This window comes from Aphis gossypii, unplaced genomic scaffold, assembly GCF_020184175.1.
Source record: "Aphis gossypii isolate Hap1 unplaced genomic scaffold, ASM2018417v2 Contig00786, whole genome shotgun sequence".
NCBI classification, from domain to species: domain Eukaryota; kingdom Metazoa; phylum Arthropoda; class Insecta; order Hemiptera; family Aphididae; genus Aphis; species Aphis gossypii.
The window spans coordinates 25,745-47,800 of NW_026083283.1; the positions used below are offsets into that span (position 1 = coordinate 25,745).

General features: G+C 37.4%; 2 protein-coding genes and 1 pseudogene across 2 annotated transcripts in view; 2 read left to right on the plus strand and 1 right to left on the minus strand.

Annotated features, from left to right (window-relative positions):
* LOC126555302 (uncharacterized) overlaps nucleotides 1-8,343 on the plus strand; it is a 33,437-nt gene extending 25,094 nt beyond the window's left edge. Inside the window, exon 4 of the mRNA XM_050210249.1 lies at nucleotides 7,708-8,343. Coding sequence (XP_050066206.1) covers nucleotides 7,708-7,731 — 24 coding nt within the window. The 3' untranslated portion in view covers nucleotides 7,732-8,343. The remainder of the gene's footprint in view (nucleotides 1-7,707) is intronic.
* Nucleotides 8,344-9,968: 1,625 nt separating this feature from the next.
* LOC126555303 (uncharacterized) lies at nucleotides 9,969-11,404 on the plus strand. Its single transcript, XM_050210250.1, has 3 exons — nucleotides 9,969-10,360; nucleotides 10,466-10,546; nucleotides 10,630-11,404. The coding sequence occupies exons 1-3, from the start codon at nucleotides 10,282-10,284 to the stop codon at nucleotides 10,833-10,835; spliced, it is 366 nt and encodes a 121-aa protein (XP_050066207.1). The 5' UTR covers nucleotides 9,969-10,281; the 3' UTR covers nucleotides 10,836-11,404.
* Nucleotides 11,405-12,739: 1,335 nt separating this feature from the next.
* Nucleotides 12,740-15,811, minus strand: LOC126555304 (52 kDa repressor of the inhibitor of the protein kinase-like; annotated as a pseudogene).
* Between the last annotated feature and the right edge of the window lie 6,245 nt (nucleotides 15,812-22,056).

Here is a 22,056-nt window from a genome sequence, read left to right on the forward strand (position 1 = left end):
TGTAAAAATATGGTCCAATGTCGATTTACCTTTTCTAAAGCCGCTTTGATACTCCCCGACTATTTCGTTAACATATGGGTTAATCCTTTCTAATATTAATGACGTATACACTTTGTAACACGTGTCTAAGAGAGATATACCTCTGTAGTTCTTTGTTTTGGTCGGGTCCCCCTTTTTTAATATAGGACATATTACTGCAGTATTCCAGTCCTCTGGGAGGGTTTCTTTATCCCATATATTTGAGATCATTTCCATAATTTCTCTTCTTATTTCAGTACCACCTTTTTTCAGTAACTCAGCCACTATATTGTTTTCCCCAGGTGCTCTATTGCTCTTAAGCTTATTGATTATATTGTCGATTTCTTCTCGTTCTGGTTTTTCTATCTTTGGTTCTGCTGTATGGTAATAGATCGTTTCGTTGCCTTCCTCTACTACTGGTTGATTTAAGAGCTGATTAAAGTATTCTTTGAAATGGCTCACTACCTCCTTCTCTTCTGTGATTAGGTTTCCGAAATCATCTGAGAGTATTCTTGTTTGTGGTTTGAAACCAGCTTTGATACTTCCGCTTTCTTTGAAAAACTTTCTAGTATTGGATCTATTCCTTTCAATTTCCTCTATCTTTTTCTTTTCATGTAACCGTTTCTCTCTCCTCAAAATTCTGTTTGTCTGCCTACTTTGTTCTTTGAAAATATTAATATTTTCCTGTGAGGAATTTTGCAACATTCTTTTTCTCAGTTCATTTCTCTTGGTTACGGCATCACTACATAAATCATTAAACCAGTCTTTTTTTCGCTGCTTATTCTCCATTCCCAAAACTTGATTTGCACTGTTAGTTATTACATGTTTTATTTGTGTCCATCTACTGTTTACACAAACGTTCTTGTCATTCGTCTTTTCTATGTGACTCTTAGTCCTTTCTAGGTTGTGTCGTAGATTTTCGGCATACTTTCTACTTATTTCGATATTTTCTAACGATTGTACATTGAATCTTTCTCTGGCTTTTTTCGATGCCATTCTCCATTTCACTGATAGTCTTATAATGAACTTTGCATACAGTAGGTAGTGGTCGGTATCTGCATCGGCTCCTCTATACGATCTCACCTTCTGAATGCAGCTACCATGCCTTTTGTTTATTAGTATGTGGTCTATTTGATTTTTCGTCCTACCATCAGGTGACTTCCATGTATGCTTATGTATGCCTTTCCGGGGAAAATATGTGCTACTAATTATAATGTCTTTCGAAGAAGCAAAATTGACCAGTCTGGTTCCGTTGTTATTACTGATGTTATGTAAGCTGTCTGGTCCTATTGTTGGTCTAAACCTATTTTCTTTTCCAACTTTCGCATTGAAATCTCCTACTACCATTTTTACACAATGTACCGGTAAACTATCATATAATGCTTCCAGATCTTCATAAAAATTGTCTTTAAGGTCTTCATTTTTATCTTCCGTTGGTGCATAGCAGTTTATTATGACTAGGTCAAATAGCCTACCCGCTATTCGGATGTAGCAAAGCCGATCTGAGACTGTTTTAATGTTTTAAAATGTTTTATGCCTGGTAGTATTTTGTCCTGTATCATAAAACCCACTCCATTTTCATGTTTACCATTTTCAGATCCGCTGTAGAAAAGAGTTATATTTTCTTTTTTGATATTCCCGTTACCAGTCCATCTGATCTCTTGTATAGCTAATACGTCCAGATTATACTTGTTTTGTTCTTCAAGTACATATTTTAGAGCTCCAGGTTTGTTCAAAGTTCTTACGTTCCAAGTTCCCAAATTTAGTCCATTTTCCGATTCCAGTTGTTTACCATGATTGATCCAGTTCCGAGGCTTATTTGATGGCTTCTTAACGGTGAAAAGTTTTATAAGGTCGAGTTGTTAGCCCGACGCTCAACCTCCATGCTGGAGGACCAGGCTACCCCAACCAATTAAGGTAAGGGCAGGGCTACTGCAGTACACGTATTAAGGTGCACTGGGCGATGGGAGCGCCACTTTCCCTACGCCTCAGCTCGGGGCCCCGGGTTCGCTAAGCCCGTAACACTAGGTGTTCCCCTGAGGATCTTCATAAATCAATGGATACAAAAAACAATTATAAGATAGAAGAATTATTAAGACACATAATATTTATTGAAACATAAACTTAAAGACAGGTATGTTAAATAAATAGTTCGTTTTACTTCTCCCAAAGTCAGGCACTGATTACACAATACACTTACCACAAGCAACTAAATACAACACTAATACAAAAAACAATTATATAATTATAAAATAAAAGATTTAATAAAAATAATTAATTATTAAATAATAAAATAAATAAATACTTAAATAATAAAATAAATAAATACTTAAATAATATTTAAATAATTGTTAGGTATGAGTTGTTTCTTTAAAAATGTATTTAAAAAAGTTAAAATTATTTTATATAATTTGTTTTATGTTCAACATGTATTGCCAACACATAAATGTATGGATGCAAGTAGACAAAACAAACCTTTAAAATAGAAAAACAATTATTTGAAATCAGTTTTTTTTTTCATTTTGTAAGTGATCAACCAAGCTATTAACTGTTTTCAATTAGTTTTTGAGATTATGAATTTCATTTTCAAGTAGTTTGATTTTTTTTTTTTTGGTTATCACATAGTGCTTTATATGCATTCCAGAACTTGAGCCTGCTATTTGGGCTTTCTATATCTGAAAATTCACTAAAGTCACCCATGTAAACTTTACATTTTCTGAAATGATAGGTACAATAATATACTTTGTAGAACATTATAATTAAACATACTTAAATGTAAATAAATACTTTTTTTGAGGCATAAGTTTTGTTATGGAATCAGAATCAGAAATATTGTCTATGGAACAATCATTGTCATTTTTTATGGAAAAATCATTGCCACAAATTAATAAATCATTTGGAGTGATTGAAGGTGTAGGAATACTTTTTACTTTCATAAAACTAGAATCTAAATAAAATAATAAACTGTATTTTAAATATTTTAGTCGCAAAAATAAAATAGGTATGAATATATGATAATTAATTAGTTATCTATGAACTCTTGCTTACCAGAAATCACAGAATTTTGGTGAGAAATATGAGTTGGCAAACAATAATCATGATCCATATTGACAATATTTGGTGAAACAGAGGACTCTGGCAAAACCGATTTGATTTGATCATTACCTACATTTTATTTTTACAAATAACAATTTTTTTATTTTATAAAATGATCACTTGGCATATATTAAAGCATTAAAAATTTACATACATAAATTTTTAAATATGCTGGGTATAGCAGATTTTTTTTAAAATTAAACGATCATATGCACCACCAATATAATAATCTTCTTCTGTAAAATGTTTAAAGCAAATAACTTTATTTTTGGTCATTTTAAAATCTCTTTGATGCTTTTTTATAATGTTAAGCCATTCTTTTTCTCGATCTTTGGGAATGCTATTAAATATTAATAATTAAATATCAATGAATGGATGTGTCTCAATACAAATTAAAAAAAGCGGGCAAGTGAGTACCGCTCTGCTGTACATTAGGTGCCGTATGGATCATTATTATATTATAGGAGTGTTAAATTTGAATCCAATGATAGTTATCATTGTATACGAAAAACGATTCTGAACGAAGATGATTTGTCAGCCTAGGATATAATTTCCAGTTGTTGGTGAAAAAGGTGGTTTATGTTTTAATGGCCTGAATACACCAAAATTTAAGTTCTTTTATAATTATTGTAAGCTAAACTTATGAAAAATCTTGTATTAAATTTTCAACTCTTAGCTACCTATACAAACATTTTTATGAATTATACCTACAAAATAATTTGCAAATATTCATAATTTTAACGAATTTTCGTCAAAATTTGAACTTCAAATGCTAATAAAAAAAAATTGTGCCTATGTATTCTTATAATTTTTTAATCACTATAATAATAACTTATGAGGAACTTTGCATTAAATTTTCAAGTATTTTGATAGGGCCAAAAAGATTTTATTGACACATAAAAAAACAATTTTCAGAAAAATTGAAAATTTCAGTTGTCTATAAATAGCTCAAAAAAAGTCAAAATATTTTGAAAATTAAATCACGTAAAGAAAACGCGAATCTGAATAACTGGTAAAATTTTCAAGTATCTACGACTTATACTTTTTGAATAATAACAAATATCAAAAATCGTTTGAGGCTAAACCGTTATTTAACGCGGTTTTTGTAAAAATTTAAATTTCAAACACTCATAAAAATTTTTTGTCTGATTCCGGTAGAGTTTTTTTTACAGATATTTGAAGAAAAATGTATGGAGAACCTTGTACCAAATTTTCAAAACTTAGTTATAAAAGAAAAACATTTTATGATTTTTCAACTTCAAAATAACTTGCAAATTTTCGAGTTTTCGACAGATTTCGTAAAAATTTGAACTAAAAACGCTTATAAAAAAAAATTGTGACTAACGATTTTTAATTTTTTTTAGCTACATTAAAACAACTCATAAGGAACCTTGTATTAAAATTTTCAAAACTTTTTGGTCATCCAAAAATTTTTTATCGACACTTTAAAAAAAATTTCTCAAAAAAAATCGAAAATTTCAGTGGTCTATAAATAACTCAAAAAAAGTCAAAATTTTTTGAAAATTTAACTATATACGGATACCACTGACATTAACATTTGGTGAAAATTTCAAGTATTTTCAGTGATTAGTTTTTGAATTACAACCATAAAAAAAATTGATTTGGTCGAAAATTGGTTTTGCGTAAAAATTGCCGTTTTTCCGTCATTTTTTTTTTGTTTTTCTCGATTTTTTTGAAAACTGTTGGAAAATGTTAACTTTTTACCTCTATAATGCACCAAGGATATTCACTTTTACATCGGAAACCACCCCCATTGTTTGAAATTGGAGCATTATTTAGACTAGTTATGCTGTACACAGACACAAAAAAAAAAAAAAACACACATCATTGTAAAATCAATACATTCTTCACTTCGTTCAGAATCTAATATTTATATTACACACCTGTGCATTTTTATTCCTTTTCCTTTTGAACATCCTCGAATAGAACAATACTTCATTATTTTACACTTACAAGTGTAAATATATATAATACATATATATAATAACCTAACCTATATTTCAATTTTAAAATTATATATTATATTACAATATAGGTAAGTAGAAAATATATTATTAGAAGCATGGCTAAATATATTATATATTATATATTATATAAACTTAACCATGATGAGAAGTATTATGCTATTATTAAAGTACTATATTTAAAGAGTACTATTATTTATAGTACATGGAGTAATAAACAGTTTTATTGTTTTTTTCCCATGATATTCTCGACCAGATATCTGTCTCTCTCACTCAATATCTTATTTGTTTAAATGGACGGGAGGTGAGGAAAGCGCCGTCCATGAGTTAATAGGTCAATGGGTAATACTAATATTAGTAATATTTATATAATAAGTATATAATTAATAATTTATATTAAACAATCAAATTATGAGTTTAAATATTTTAGTATGAAAATAAACATTACAACTTTTTTTATAATTTAATAAGAATATCATAATTCATAATAACTATTGACTAATAAGTAAAAATAATAATGAAATGACGATGAAATATTGTCGTTCCATGAGAACGTGGTTGCTGCTCGATAACATGTTATAAATAGATCTGATGTACAAAGTACAAATCGTCAACTTACCGTCTGTATAACCAGTGGTACGACACTCCCTATCTTCACATATACTATCTCCACTATGTTATCACACAACAGAGTGTCGTTTCTTGCACGGACTAAGATATAATGGACTGGCATCCAAGCAATTTCGGTGTATCTCAAAATTCTGGGTTTATCACTTGTTATGGGAGCTTAACTATTACTAGCGCGCATGGTGGTTTAATTTTAAACCACTGACAACGAACTAATAAGTAAATTATATTATCTTCTATTTTTATACCTATAAGGCTATAGCCTATTACCTATATATTAATTCTTAATTCTTACTCGCCGAATTTCACACATGCGTCAAGTTATGTATCTCGTTTTGTTCATGTTATTCAATTTCGCCATTCACCTTCGTCACCGCTGTACCAAGCACACGCGTCAAGTTGTTTATCCTTCAAAATTATTTTAAAAGCTCTACGCCTTCTTGGTGTAAGTGTTCATCTGATATAAGGTTTCTGACTCTCCATTTTAAATAATCTTGATTTACGTTTGTGGAAATACCAAATCAAAGAATCACAGGATTAACATCTTTTTTTCATATTAGGTATCCATTATAATTGGACATTTTATATGACGCCATAGTGTATTGTTTTCCAATACTGCAGTTCGTACAGAAATCCCTTAATGGTATATAATCAAACAAAATGAGATATATTTTATTATTTTAATTGTGTGATAGATGAAATCCGTTGGGTACCTAACAGGGAAATTCATTAAGTTTGGACCACCTCTACAAATATTTTTGTAGTCAATTATATCAATAAACCTTGATATATCTCTTAAATTTACTGGGATTACAAGTTTAGTGCTCTGTTGATCAATATCAACAGATAATTGGTACACATAAAAACAAATTTCCAAAGTATTTTTAAATACTAATTGCTTTTCAATTTTTAATTGACCATCAATAAAATTTGATTTATAAAATACTATTTCTCTATTACTTGAATATGTAGTCCATTCTTAAGGTAAGTTAACTCTTTTAAAATTGATTAAAAGAGCTTCAAATGACAATAATTCATCATTGTCCACCTAATAATTAATATTGATATTTTTTAAAATTAATTTAAATTATGATTTAAACATCTTATTAAAACCAAGTTAGTAATAAAGATATTACTTTAGATATTTTTATGCATTTATTGGGCGGCTCTCCATCCAAGTCAAATTCATTTAGTAACACATTTTGTGGTTGAATTATTGCTTTAGGTTCCTTTTAAATTATGATCATAATAATTAAAAATCAGTGATATACACAGTAATTTGTACACCAGTATTTAATATATTAATACAAAAGTATATGCAAATTATTAGATTATTTTTTTTAATTTGATAATCTATAACTAAAAATTTCAGGTACCTATATTTTATAATATGCTGAACTTACATTTTCTTCAAATAATTCCTAACGGTATGATCTTAAGTCATACAATTTGGCATAATTGTGATCTAATTATAATCTCTTACCTCCCCTTATAGTTTTGTTTTTTAAATTAAAAATAGTTGGAATAGTTCCTTTTTTCAAGCCGCATTTTATTCTACATCCAACATCCTGTAGGTACATTGGTTTTAAACAAAGAGTAAATCTAAGATATAATTGTTACCCTAGATAAATAAATTAAGCATTTAATTCGATACAAACGGCAGCAATATCCTGTGGACCTGAATAATTAGAAATTATATTTTCGGGTAAAAAATGATCAGCAAATACAAATTTCATTAATGTTTCATTACAATTTGCATTGCTTATAGATTTTTTCCATTGCGAATATAGTGCTTTCGGTGGAGCAAAAAAAGAAATGTTTGGAGTGCGTTTTGTACTTACACACCCTTCAACCGAACACTTTTTTACTTTCATTTTTAAATTCATAAGATAAACAAGTTGTTTCAATAGTTTAATTTAACATTCAAATGTGTTAATTTAATTTTAGGTATATTATTATTTATATTTCATTTATTTTATAGGATGCTCTTGCAGACTATGAATAACATCGAAAAGTATACCGGTCAAATGCTGATGAAGTATTAAAGGATTACAGACTCCTCACCTTCACATCTGGTACTAGAGCTGCATCATACCCAGCAACACGCATATCATTTGTTGTTTTGCGTAATATGCCTTCAACGCCGCCAAAACACACACACGCAACAAGTTGTACTCCACGTTTGATTGATGTGCGTTTTCGCCGTACAACTTCTTAACCATCGATATACACATAACTCATCGATGTAAATCCCGAAAAGCAGATTTTATTCACGGTTGTCGCTCTTTTTTCGCCATCACCGTAACTCACACATGCATCAAGTTATGCATCTTGTTTTGTTTTATGTTATTCGTTTTCGCCTTTCACCTTCGTCACCACTGTACAAAACTCACGCGTCAGCTTGAGTGCGTTTTTGACGTACGCATTGAATGTTTCCGAAACATACAACAGCGTCAAACTGTGCTTCACGGTGGGCTTGTTTGTGTGCGTTTTCCCGTGCAAAATCGCCACCTTCGATATACTCTTGACTCTTTGTTGTAACTCCCCAAAAAAAAGCTCTTATACGTGGTTTTCGCTCTTTTCGCCGTCGCCGAATTTCACACATGCGTCAAGTTATGTATCTTGTTTTGTTTTATATTATTCGTTTTCACCTTTCACCTTCGTCACCGCTGTACCAAACTCACGCGTCAGCTTGTACTCCCTTATTGATTGTTATGCATTTTCATCCATGCGCTTCATGGCGCCAGACCAAGCACACGCGTCAAGTTGTACTCCACGTTTGATTGATGTGCGTTTTCACCGTGCAACTTCTTAACCATCGATATACTCATAACTCATCGATGTAACTCCCGAAAAGGAGATCATATTCACGGTTGTCGCTCTTTTTTCATCGTCACCGTAACTCACACATGCGTCAAGTTATGTATCTCGTTTTGTTTTATGTTATTCGTTTTCGCCGTTCAACTTCGTCACTGCTGTACCAAACACACGCGTCAAGTTGTACTCCACGTTCGATTAATGTGAGTTTTTGCCGTGCGCATTGAATGTTTCCGAAACATACAACAGCGTCAAACTGTGCTTCACGGTGGGCTTGTTTGTGTGCGTTTTCCCGTGCAAAATCGCCACCTTCGATATACTCTTGACTCTTTGTTGTAACTCCCCAAAAAAAAGCTCTTATTCGCGATTTTCGCTCTTTTCGCCGTCGCCGAATTTCACACATGCGTCAAATTATGTATCTTGTTTTGTTTTATGTTATTCGTTTTCGCCTTTCACCTTCGTCACCGCTGTACCAAACTCACGCGTCAGTTTGCACTCCCTTATTGATTGTTATGCATTTTCATCAATGCGCTTCATGGCGCAAGACCAAGCACACGCGTCAAGTTGTACTCCACGTTCGATTGATGTGCGTTTTCACCGTGCAACTTCTTTACCATCGATATACTCATAACTCTTCGATGAAAATCCCGAAAAGGAGATCTTATTCACGGTTGTCGCTTTTCGTTTCAAACCGAAACTCACACATGCGTCAAGTTATGTATCTCGTTTTGTTTTATGTTATTCGTTTTCGCCGTTCACCTTCGTCGCTGCCGAACCAAACTGACTCGTCAAGTTGTACTCCCTATTCGTTTGTTATGAATTTTCTCCGTGCCGCTTCGTTACCGTCGATATACTCATAACTCTTCGAAATAACTCCCGAAAAGATGCTCTAATTAACGGTTGTCGCTCTTTTTTCGCCGCCGCCGAAAATCACATGCGTCAAGTTGTGAATCGCGTTTTGTTTGTTTTGCGTTTACGCCGTTCGTCTTTGTCGCTGCCGAATCATACATACCAGGCTCTGAACACTTTTAAATGTTATCAATAATAAGCGGCCATTTTTTCTGGATGAAAACAATATTCAAATGTTCTATGATAATATTGTTTGGATGTTTATTTGTTATTATTCTGTATTTCTGTGTCACAGACAAGTAGACAACAAATGTACCTTGTTTCAAACGGGACAGGTAGCAATTTTTCGTCAAGGGTACATGAAATGCGGAACCCTGCTGATCATATTTTAAAAAATCACGGTTTTTTAATTCCCAGCCTAAACTGAGAATACCTAGTTAGAGTAAAAATCGTCACCTGGCGCGTTAATACCGAAGGACGTTATTGTTAATTTTTAACGGTCAATCTTTTGGACTCGTGAAAGTCTCGTGTTATAACCAATATATTTATTCTTTGTATAACTCTGTTGATGTCGGAACTTGGTCACTTTTTCACTTTGTCACTGAATAAATTTGTTCATCATCATGGTTCTTGTATGTTTGGTTAAAAATTGTAAAAATGCCAAAAGCACTACAAAGGAAAAAAATTGCAACCTTTTTAGAATACCCAAAGATTTGGCTCGGTAAGTAATTCATCAAAACTTCACAATGGTTATATTAATTAATTTTTAAGAAATTGCTACTTATAAAATAAATTAATTTATAGGTCTTAAGAATGGTTAATTAATTGTGAAAGAGAAGATCTGATTTCAAAATCTGTTGACAACCTTTACAACAATTATAGAGTTTGTATGAACCATTTTAAAAATAACATGTTTTCAAATCCAGAGAAAACTCGATTATGGATTAGTGCTGTGCCTACTGAGTTTGGTAATTTATTTTAATTTTGTTTTTTTTTATTCATTATAATCTAGAATCTAGATATAAGTTAATTTTTATAAATAGTTTTCTAATATTTAATTTCCTTAATTTTAGTAATGCAAACAACCACATATACCTCTTCTGGCACTTCACCAATAGTTAATCATACAATGGATTTTAATTCACCATCTACCTGTAAGTTTATATTTGTATTTTTTTTTACTATTTACTACACATTTATAAGGTCTAATTCAAAATTTAAAAATCTGTTTATGCAGCAATGGCAATCAGTACTACAACTTTAGACGAACAAGTTGATAAACCAAGTTCAAAACCAATATCAACACAAATTACAAAGGACCTGATTTTAAACACCCCAAGAAAATCTAAACTTAAAGGTAAATTAAGTGAACTTAATAAAAGATGTACCATCCTAGAAAAAGAGATTGAAACTTTAACAAAACAAATGAATGAAACCTACTAAAACGGTAATTTTTTGTAATTTTAACAGATTTGTTTAGATTTTTTGTAATTTTTAACAGGAAAATATAAGGTCGGCTTTTTTTGGAATGTTTTTTAAAGTTCGTTTTTAGATGTTTTTTTAAGAAAAAAATTTAATAAAAAAACACGTCCCCGAATGGAAGATGCTTTAAATTTAGAAAAATTTATAATAATTTAACTTTTTAATATTTATTAAGAATAATAAGAAAAATACTTGATCAAATCAAAAAGTGTACTGAACGTACCCACTATCTACTGATTTGCAAACAAAATGAATGTTTCACCTCAGCGTCCCTATTTTTTTGTAAACCAAAAAAAAAAATATTTTACATTTTTGATGTCCCTCGACCCTCACTTATTAAAATCAACTAGAAATAACTTTTTTAAGCACCATTTAACGTTTGCGAATGGCATAACAGAAAAAAAAAACATTTAGTTAATTTTTACAAATCTGATCAAGGTCTTATTCGTCTTGCACCCAAATTAACTGATGCACACATAAACCCAAGTCCTTTTCAAAATAGGAAAGTGCAGTACGCTAGTCAAACTTTTAGTGCAGGTATGCGGACTTGTATTGAAAGTGGTGTATTATCATCTACTGCTGAAACAACTATTATGTTTATAGATTATATGGACAAGTTATTTGATATCTTAAATTCGAAACCTAAAGAAGGAAGTAAGGACTTCAATCAACCATTTAAAAACACTAAATCCCAAAGACAACACTTACTTTACATGTTAGATGCTTTTAAATGTATGTAATGTGTCTTGGAAACCAAAATTGTAAATGGTGAATTACTGTCTAATGATCTACCACATAGAATTAAATTTTTAAAGGGATGGCAAATCACTATAAATTCTTTGTTACATTGATGGGATGACATTGATAAACCCCTTAAATATTCACTATATACATATAGATTGAATCAGGATTGTTTAGAAAATCTATTTGGTAGTTTTCGCAATCAAAATGGCAATAATGTGAATCCTACCCCTATTCAATTTTTATGGACATTTAAAAAAACTTTTTCTTTAAACTATTTTAAGCATTCTTATGGGTCTAATTGCTTAGATGATTTAAATGAAATTTTGACAAATATTGGTGATTTTCTCCTCAGTTGGGTTCTGTTAAATTTTTATATTCAGAAAAACTCCTTTTAATGGGAATATTTTAAAAGTTGGTACCTACTGTTGTTTATCGAAATTTGTGTATACCAGCTAAAAACGCACTTGCATATGTTTCTGGCTATTTAATAAAATAGTGTCTTGAAAAACATTCATGTCATGTTTGTTTAAATTACACCAGATATCAGAATCAGTTGGATCAATCGCTTTTATTTACCCATTTCAAAGCATACCAAAATGAACAAATTGAATAAAGTTCCGTTTTGCGCCTAAAGTGACGCATTCGTTATTCCGAACCCCAAATTTACATTTGGCGCAGTCGGTAAAGGAGTAAGGTAAGTGCTAATTTTAATAAAAATATTTTATGTAAATTCAAGTAAATTAGCACATATCGGGTTAAAAGAACCTACAATAGGTGTCCTGATCATACCGGTTTCCAAATAGTTTTATTCAAATTATTTTATTTTTATTTTTATTTTAAATAAAATATTAAGGGCTTATCCAATCCAAGTTGGTAAATTTTGGCAAAATTTGCATAATTTAGCGTAATTCCTACTGAGCTAAACTTAGTTTTGGCTATTTTTAGGTTGGAAAGTACATATCTCTACCAGCGTTAGCCCGAGTTACGTAAGTTCGTATCCATCGTAATTTAATTAGATAGATAATAGCAATTAAATTTAATCTCCACAATGGCTAGCAAATGCATTGGTGAGTTAAATATTGTCGATATTAACCGGGAATTATCAAGACGTGGTTATTTAAGATATCAAATAACTTGTCCATATAATCTATAAACATAATAGTTGTTTCAGCAGTAGATGATAATACACCACTTTCAATACAAGTCCGCATACCTGCACTAAAAGTTTGACTAGCGTACTGCACTTTCCTATTTTGAAAAGGACTTGGGTTTATGTGTGCATCAGTTAATTTGGGTGCAAGACGATTAAGACCTTGATCAGATTTGTAAAAATTAACTAAATGTTTTCTTTTTTTCTGTTATGCCATTCGAAAACGTTAAATGGTACTTAAAAAAGTTATTTCTAGTTGATTTTAATAAGTGAGGGACATCAAAAATGTAAAATATTTTTTTTTTGGTTTACAAAAAAATAGGGACGCTGAGGTGAAACATTCATTTTGTTTGCAAATCAGTAGATTGTGGGTACGTTCAGTACACTTTTTGATTTGATCAAGTATTTTTCTTATTATTCTTAATAAATATTAAAAAGTTAAATTATTATAAATTTTTCTAAATTTAACGCATCCCCCATTCGGGGACGTGTTTTTTTATTAAATTTTTTTCTTAAAAAAACATCTAAAAACGAAATTTAAAAAACATTCCAAAAAAAGCCGACCTTATATTTTCCTGTTAAAAATTACAAAAAATCTAAACAAATCTGTTAAAATTACAAAAAATTACCGTTTTAGTAGGTTTCATTCATTTGTTTTGTTAAAGTTTCAATCTCTTTTTCTAGGATGGTACATCTTTTATTAAGTTCACTTAATTTACCTTTAAGTTTAGATTTTCTTGGGGTGTTTAAAATCAGGTCCTTTGTAATTTGTGTTGATATTGGTTTTGAACTTGGTTTATCAACTTGTTCGTCTAAAGTTGTAGTACTGATTGCCATTGCTGCATAAACAGATTTTTAAATTTTGAATTAGACCTTATAAATGTAGTAAATAGTAAAAAAAAATACAAATATAAACTTACAGGTAGATGGTGAATTAAAATCCATTGTATGATTAACTATTGGTGAAGTGCCAGAAGAGGTATATGTGGTTGTTTGCATTACTAAAATTAAGGAAATTAAATATTAGAAAACTATTTATAAAAATTAACTTAATATCTAGATTCTAGATTATAATGAATAAATAAAACAACAATTAAAATTACCAAACTCAGTAGGCACAGCACTAATCCATAATCGAGTTTTCTCTGGATTTGAAAACATGTTATTTTTAAAATGGTTCATACAAACTCTATAATTGTTGTAAAGGTTGTCAACAGATTTTGAAATCAGATCTTCTCTTTCACAATTAATTAACCATTCTTAAGACCTATAAATTAATTTATTTTATAAGTAGCAATTTCTTAAAAATTAATTAATATAACCATTGTGAAGTTTTGATGAATTACTTACCGAGCCAAATCTTTGGGTATTCTAAAAAGGTTGCAATTTTTTTCCTTTGTAGTGCTTTTGGCATTTTTACAATTTTTAACCAAACATACAAGAACCATGATGATGAACAAATTTATTCAGTGACAAAGTGAAAAAGTGACCAAGTTCCGACAGTCAACAGAGTTATACAAAGAATAAATATATTGGTTATAACACGAGACTTTCACGAGTCCAAAAGATTGACCGTTAAAAATTAACAATAACGTCCTTCGGTATTAACGCGCCAGGTGACGATTTTTACTCTAACTAGGTATTCTCAGTTTAGGCTGGGAATTAAAAAACCGTGATTTTTTAAAATATGATCAGCAGGGTTCCGCATTTCATGTACCCTTGACGAAAAATTGCTACCTGTCCCGTTTGAAACAAGGTACATTTGTTGTCTACTTGTCTGTGACACAGAAATACAGAATAATAACAAATAAACATCCAAACAATATTATCATAGAACATTGATAATATTGTTTTCATCCAGAAAAATGGCCGCTTATTATTGATAACATTTAAAAGTGTTCAGAGCCTGGTATGTATGATTCGGCAGCGACAAAGACGAACGGCGTAAACGCACAACAAACAAAACGCGATTCACAACTTGACGCATGTGGTTTTCGGTGGCGGCGAAAAAAGAGCGACAACCGTAAATAAGAGCATCTTTTCGGGAGTTATTTCGAAGAGTTATGAGTATATCGACGGTAACGAAGCAGCACGGAGAAAATTCATAACAATCGAATAGGGAGTACAACTTGACGCGTGAGTTTGGTTCGGCAGCGACGAAGGTGAACGGCGAAAACGAATAACATAAAACAAAACGAGATATAACTTGACGCATGTGTGAGTTTCGGTTTGAAACGAAAAGCGACAACCGTGAATAAGATCTCCTTTTCGGGATTTTCATCGAAGAGTTATGAGTATATCGATGGTAAAGAAGTTGCACGGTGAAAACGCACATCAATCGAACGTGGAGTACAACTTGACGCGTGTGCTTGGTCTGGCGCCATGAAGCGCATGGATGAAAATGCATAACAATCAATAAGGGAGTACAAGCTGACGCGTGAGTTTGGTACAGCGGTGACGAAGGTGAAAGGCGAAAACGAATAACATAAAACAAAACAAGATACATAACTTGACGCATGTGTGAAATTCGGCGACGGCGAAAAGAGCGAAAACCGCGAATAAGAGCTTTTTTTTGGGGAGTTACAACAAAGAGTCAAGAGTATATCGAAGGTGGCGATTTTGCACGGGAAAACGCACACAAACAAGCCCACCGTGAAGCACAGTTTGACGCTGTTGTATGTTTCGCAAACATTCAATGCGCACGGCAAAAACTCACATTAATCGAACGTGGGGTACAACTTGACGCGTGTGTTTGGTACAGCGGTGAAGAAGGTGATAGGCGAAAACGAATAACATAAAACAAAACAAGATGCATAACTTGACGCATGTGTGAGTTACGGTGATGGCGAAAAAAGAGCCGTACCCTTAACGAAAAATTGCTACCTGCCCCGTTTGAATCAAGGAACATTTGTTGTCTATTTGTCTGTGACCATAGACACGGATGGCAAATCCATGGCACGCGAAAATTGTTACTATTATATATTATATAATATATAATATTATACATAATAAATTATACTATTATAGAATATAGGTAATAGGTAAAAATATTTGAGCATACAGCTTTTATCGCTCATTAACGATTATTCAATTTTATCTTTTTTTTTTTTTTTTTTTTTTTTTTTGGAATCGACGACCGGGAGTGAACTGCTTTCGCATTACTTCCTCCCGGCCGCCATCGTTTATTAAACAAAAGAAATACATATTTGGGTGGGGAAGGCGGGGCTAGTCTCCCCGTCCTTACCTCCTTACAACGTGTTTAACAATGTTGCTTAATATTAATTAAGTGTAACAGGCCTCATGTGATATATACAATAAACGACAAGATGACGAATTAACAAACAACAATATATCAAATGGCGTTTATTCCTGACTTCCTTCTCCTGCTTTTTGGACCAGTAGCACTATCGTGCCACTTCTGCCCTCTGCCTAATTCTCTCGAGCTCTTCTTTCTCACCCATGATGGACTCCACCATAGCCAAGAAAAGGGACTCGTTCCTGATTGCAGCGTCAAGTATTTTGCCGCGCTGGCCTAGATCTGCGGGTAGTTCGCTTACGTTGGGTCTGCACAACAGGTCTGCAACGTCTTCGGGACGGGGGGATCTACCAAGGCACTGTGAAAGGCCCCGCCTCTTTTCCTCCCAAAAGGGACACACAAAAATAGTGTGCTCCGCGTCATCACAAACTTCCGGACAGTGATGGCACGCCGGGCTTCTTGCTCTGTTCCTCTTCCACAGATAATGTTGGAAGCACCCATGCCCTGTAAGGACCTGAGCCATGTGGAAAGTAACTTTCCTTGGTCCCTGGTACCACCATCTGACCACACTTGGGATGAGTTTCCTGGTCCAGCTCGCCTTTCCAGTGTTTTCCCACGCAACTTGCCACTGCAGGATGGTCTCGTACTGAACTGCGGTTTTAGAGACAGCGCACCCAGACTTTCTAGCCTCTGCTATGGTGGACCTCTCTAAGGCTAACAGGTAAGCCGGGGGCATCCTAGCCAGGACCAGAGCTGCCATGTTGGACACGGTTCTGTAGCACCTGGCCACCCGCAGTGCCGTGCACCTCTGAGCTTGGGTTAGCAGTGTCTTCGGCTTTTCTACAACCTGGACGCTGCTAGACCACACTTGGGCTCCGTAGAGCAAGCGGCTGTGTATTACGCTCATGATCAGACTGCGCTTGGACTGCGAGGGCCTACCTACGTTTGGCATGAGTCTGCCGAGCGCAACCGCGGCCCTCTTGGCTCCTGCAGCCACCGTCTTCGCATGCTCAACGAAGGACAGTCGGGTGTCCAGCTGCACACCCAAGTACTTGATGGCACGTTTGACAGGCACCGTAATTCCTTGTACTTGAATCTTCGGTGAGCCAAAAGAGCGCTTCTTTGTTAAGATTACGCATTCGGACTTCTCAGGTGCAAGAGTTAGACCGTTCGCCAGCATCCACTGCAACACTTCCGTAAGTATTGGATTGACCAACTGCTCCATTAGCTCAGAATTGTGTGCGACAGCCACTAACGCTACGTCGTCCGCAAATGCTACGAGCTTGACGCTCGCAGGAACCGAGAGCCGTAGTATGCCATCATAGAAGAGATTCACAGTGTCGGTCCTAAGACCGAGCCCTGCGGAACTCCGCAAGTGACTGGCAGGCTTGACCCAGCACCAAGCTGGATTTCCCGTTCGGACATGTAGGACCGTAGAATGCCCGTTAGGTATCCAGGGGCCCCTGACCTGTGCAGAGCCGCATCGATTTGCGTCCAAGGCGCAGTGTTGAACGCATTTTTAACATCGAGAGTCACTACAGCGCAGTGTTTTCTGTTCTGCACTGCACCCTCACCCGCTGCGCGCGCCGTCTTTAGGACCTCTTGGATAGCGTCCACGGTGGATCTGGTACGTCTAAAGCCAAATTGAAATTCGCTGAGGGCTCCGGTATTCTCAACATACGGTGCTAGACGGTTCAGCAGCATCCTCTCCAAGAGTTTGCCCGCACCGTCCAACAAGCTTATGGGGCGATAGCTGGACGGCTGGTCCGGTGGTTTGTCGGAACCCTTGTGCAGTAGAACGAGCCTGGCCCTCTTCCATATGGACGGGAACACCTTCTTGGTAAGGCAAGCGTTGTACACGTTCAGGAACATGTCAGGGCTATGTCTCACTGCCAACCTAATCACCTCGTTGGGGATGGAATCGGGACCTGGAGCCTTACCCAGAGGCAACTTTCCGACCGCCATCAGTAATTCATCCGTCGTGAACATAGGGGTCTCGACCTCCAGCGGCGCGGTCAGCTCAGTGGAGGCGCTAGATCCTGTTGGGACCGCTCGCCAATCTACGGGCGGTTGCGCTGGGAAGAGTCCTCGAGCGATTTGGGACATCGCCTGCACATCCATGGCAGGAGGGCGGCGCCCTAGCCGCTTGTTGACTATTCTGTACGATACGCCCCAAGAGTCGCCTTCCACAGCCTCGCATAGCTCTCACCAAGATCTTTCCTGCGCCCTCCTGATGGCCATTCTCAGTTCCTTCCTAGCATGGTTATACTCCTCGAGAGCTGCCTCACGATCAATAACGTTAGCTCTTCGTCCCGCGCGCTGGTACCTCCTTCTAGCAGCAATGGCAACCTTGCGCTTGTCAGCGATGTCATCATTCCACCAGTGTGCTCCCCTCTTGCCTTGGAATACCGTTCTTTTTGGCATTGCTGCGTCGCAGGCCCTTGTCAGTAAGTCCTGTAGTCTGGCGGCGTGTTCCTCCGCAGAAGCGTTCTCCGGAAGGGGAGGTGAGGTGTCATTGCGGGCCCCATGGGCCTTGATGGCTTCCAACGACAGCTTCTTCGTGGACCAGCCTGCAGGGCGAGTCACTCTGCAGTCTGCCGTAGTTCTGGATGACCCCGATTTCAGCACAGAGTACCCGATGTACTCGTGGTCACTGGCGGTGTAGTATTCCGTGATGACGGCCCAGTCTGAGACCAGGGGCCGGTTGCCCGTAGAACGCGAAAAGGTGACATCGATCACCGATGCCGCATTAACCCTCCTGAACGTCGGCGTTGAGCCTACATTACAGACCACGAGTTCAAGTGCCGACGCGAAGTCGGACAAAAGGGATCCCCTAGCGTCGTCTGTGGACGAACCCCACTCCGAAGAGTGGGAGTTGAAGTCCCCGGCCACGACGATATCCATGCTCGCGTCGCCTTGGGACCGGATCGACGCTTCGAGATCGTTGAGAAAACAGTCAAATTCTTGAAGGGAGCAGTTGGGGGTAAAGTAGCAACTGTAGAACAGCGTACTATCTACCTTGGCCCAAGCGAAGCCCACCCCAGAGCCTCTGCCCGATACGGCGACCGTCGATCTGCTCGTGACGTATATGGCGCATTTGCCGTCCGTACTGGCGACCCATTGCTGTGGGCACGCCCCCATCTGGCGGTTGTAGTCGCTGACAACAACGACATCGATGTCGCGTTCCGCGACGGTTTGGATGAGCAGCTGTTGTGCCGCCCAGCAGTGGTTAAGGTTCACCTGCAGAACCTTAATCGCCCGCAACGAACTTGCCATCAGGGGCATGCGGGGGTGGAGGAGCTTTCGTCCTGCACGACGACGCCCGGACTTCGATCCACCTCGCCCGGGCGGACTTCCTGATGGGGGAGTTCGCACGAGGCAATTAGGTGCCCAACAACCTTACATCTAAAACACCTCCTTTTCTCTTCGGCTCTGCAGTCCTTTGTCTCCAAAGAGGAGCACCGAGCGCAGCCCTTGGGCCTGGCCCCAAGCGCTTTAATGCGACATTTCGCCCAGCCAATCTTGAGCTTCTTGAGACGGGCCAGCTTAAGCCCTGGAGAAACCGGCACCCTCACTACGGCCGATCTCACTCCATTCGCACCCTCACGGATCTTCAAGACATTCTTGATCTTTAACTCTGGGTCGTGTGCCTCCAGCGTGCTCGTCAGCTCGACTTCGTCAACAGAGTCCTCAATGCCAATGAGAACCAGGGCAACACTAGGGTTAGGGCGCCTGATGCCCCTGGTTTCGCCAAAACGTCTTTTTAGGACGCTAGCCAAGCTGTCTGCTTGTTCCTTTCCGTGCATTTCTAACACTAGGTTGCCAGACTTGGCTCTCCTGGTTGTGATTTCGAAGGCGAGAGCCTCCTGCCGAACGGTCTCCTTCACTTCCTTGACAATGTCGGCGTAGGACTTGTCAGCCGGTTTCTCCAACACCACTGCTTGCGATCTAGGGGGGCGCATGCGCTTCCCTCCGACTGCCTTCGGGATTTGCGGAGCCGTGGATTCTGCTTTAGCCGCCTGGACCATCGGGACTTTGTCTGCTCCCCTTTTGCCTCTTCGCCTCTTGGTGACGACTTTGAACTCTGCCTCTCCCGCACTGTCCGAGTTCTCATTCCGTTGTTGTCCAGGCTTGTCCGCCGGCTTAGCAATCGGACGCTGAATGCCTGGCTGTTGTAGTGACGTTGGGCAGAACTCCCACCAGCATGGCGTATCCGTCGCCGCGTCCATTGACTCGATGTTGGACATTTTCGTCTTCACGCTTGGCCTTTGTAATTGGTCACTCTTGGGGATGTTGTGGTGCAAGGCGTTGAACGCTTTGTGCACTTCTTCACGGCTTTTCCTTAGTCCACCAATCACCTCCAGAAGCCCCTCAATGGCGGATTTCGCTTCCGGGCTCCTTACCTTAACGGACCAGCTCTCTAGGACCGCTGCTTTTTGGAGCATAAGCTTGTAGCCTCCATCCTGCGTAGTAAGGCACGTATGGAGAAAGCGCTTCACAGCGCCTTCATGTCTGCGTCCTGCTCATTTAGTTATTTTCCTTTAACTCCGTTGGTTCCAGTTGCGGTCTTAGACTCGGCTCTCTGTCCGAGGGTAGTGCCCCGCTTCGCAGCACTACCAGCAGTCGCGGTACCAGCACCGTTGCTGGCCGCGGAAGCCTGCCTTACTTCTTCCGCGTTTGATGGGTAGCCTGTTGGCGATGACGAAACCCGGGACGTGCCCACACTCCCGGCCGCCGACACCTGGGGGTCCGAATCCCCTGGTGTGGTAACGATATTTCCTTTATTTGTGTCCATCATGAATATTGAAAGGTGGTGGTGGCTTGGCTGCCACTGTCGACGTCAGCCTCACGTCGACTGTTTGCTGTTCGGGGTGGCCTGATCTACCGGGGCACCGGGGGCCGATCGCTCCCCCGGTGGTACACTTGACCGCGACCGCTTATTCGTCCATCCAGGAAGGATGGCTTATTTCGCGGCTACCCTGTATATCTACAGGGCGTTCCCCTATCCGCAACCTGGGGACGCGCCCGATGGCATGTGCATGCGCACGGGATTCAATTATATCTGTAGATAAAATAATAATACTTATGTATTATTTATATGATATTGCGTTTAGTATGTTATTATAGTAATAAACCTACCTCAGTAAACATTAATCAGTTCAAATACGTCTGTCATTTTGTAAGTGCATCGTGTCCGATTATTGTATTTTATTTAACATTATTTAATATGTCTGTACCAAAAAAAAAAAAAAAAAAAATAGTGAATTAAATGTTAGTAGTTGTAGTAGCAGAGAATTTCAAAACTCAAAACCTAACTATAAATATGAGTATAGTATGTGGTCTACCAATGTTATGTGTTCGGTACCGACTCTGGCGACGACCAATTATTATTTTTATTATTTTGTATCCAACATTATAATCTTTCGCCGATAAGGAATGGGATATTCCGAAGAAACCCCACGCCCCGCCGTCGTGTCCCTCGAAGGCTGCCCGTTCTGTACGGCCGCCAGACACAGGGATTCTACCGTCGCAAGGTCGTTGACCATCGTCAGTCTGCAAGTTGTCGTTGCCGATACCACCGTCGCAGTCCGTATCTTTTCTTTGTTTTTTACGCGTCGCGTCGGGTCGCCATTTCTGCCGTTCGGTGGCATATTTTATTTTATATCTTTTTATATATTTTGTTACTTATTGTGCGCGGGTACTACATGTAACTCTTTATGGTGCGAGAGTGTCGACTATTATATTATAATACATTTGCTGCACACGGGTGCAGCAACATTTTATCGTATAACAGCACGGGCTGTTACGAAGATTTTCTGTAGTATAATATCTCTTCCCTCCCCGGCTCTACTCACGAAGATCCACAGAGAAGACGTTCGGCGTGAAAACGATTTCGATCAGCGGTCCCAGGCCTATGCAACTCATCGACCAATTTACACAAATCGGTAGTGCTCTTATTGTCGGGTCCCGCTCTGGTGGCGCGCTCTAGTAGTAATTTGTAATTTAATAATTTATAACTTATTCAAAGATAA

Excerpts from the sequence above, each read along its gene's own strand:
- LOC126555303 (XM_050210250.1), top strand. The coding sequence starts at position 10,282 with ATGAACCATTTTAAAAATAACATGTTTTCAAATCCAGAGAAAACTCGA. Across the intron at positions 10,361-10,465 it reads TGCTGTGCCTACTGAGTTTG|TAATGCAAACAACCACATAT; the intron begins GTAATTTATTTT and ends CCTTAATTTTAG. Across the intron at positions 10,547-10,629 it reads TTTTAATTCACCATCTACCT|CAATGGCAATCAGTACTACA; the intron begins GTAAGTTTATAT and ends CTGTTTATGCAG.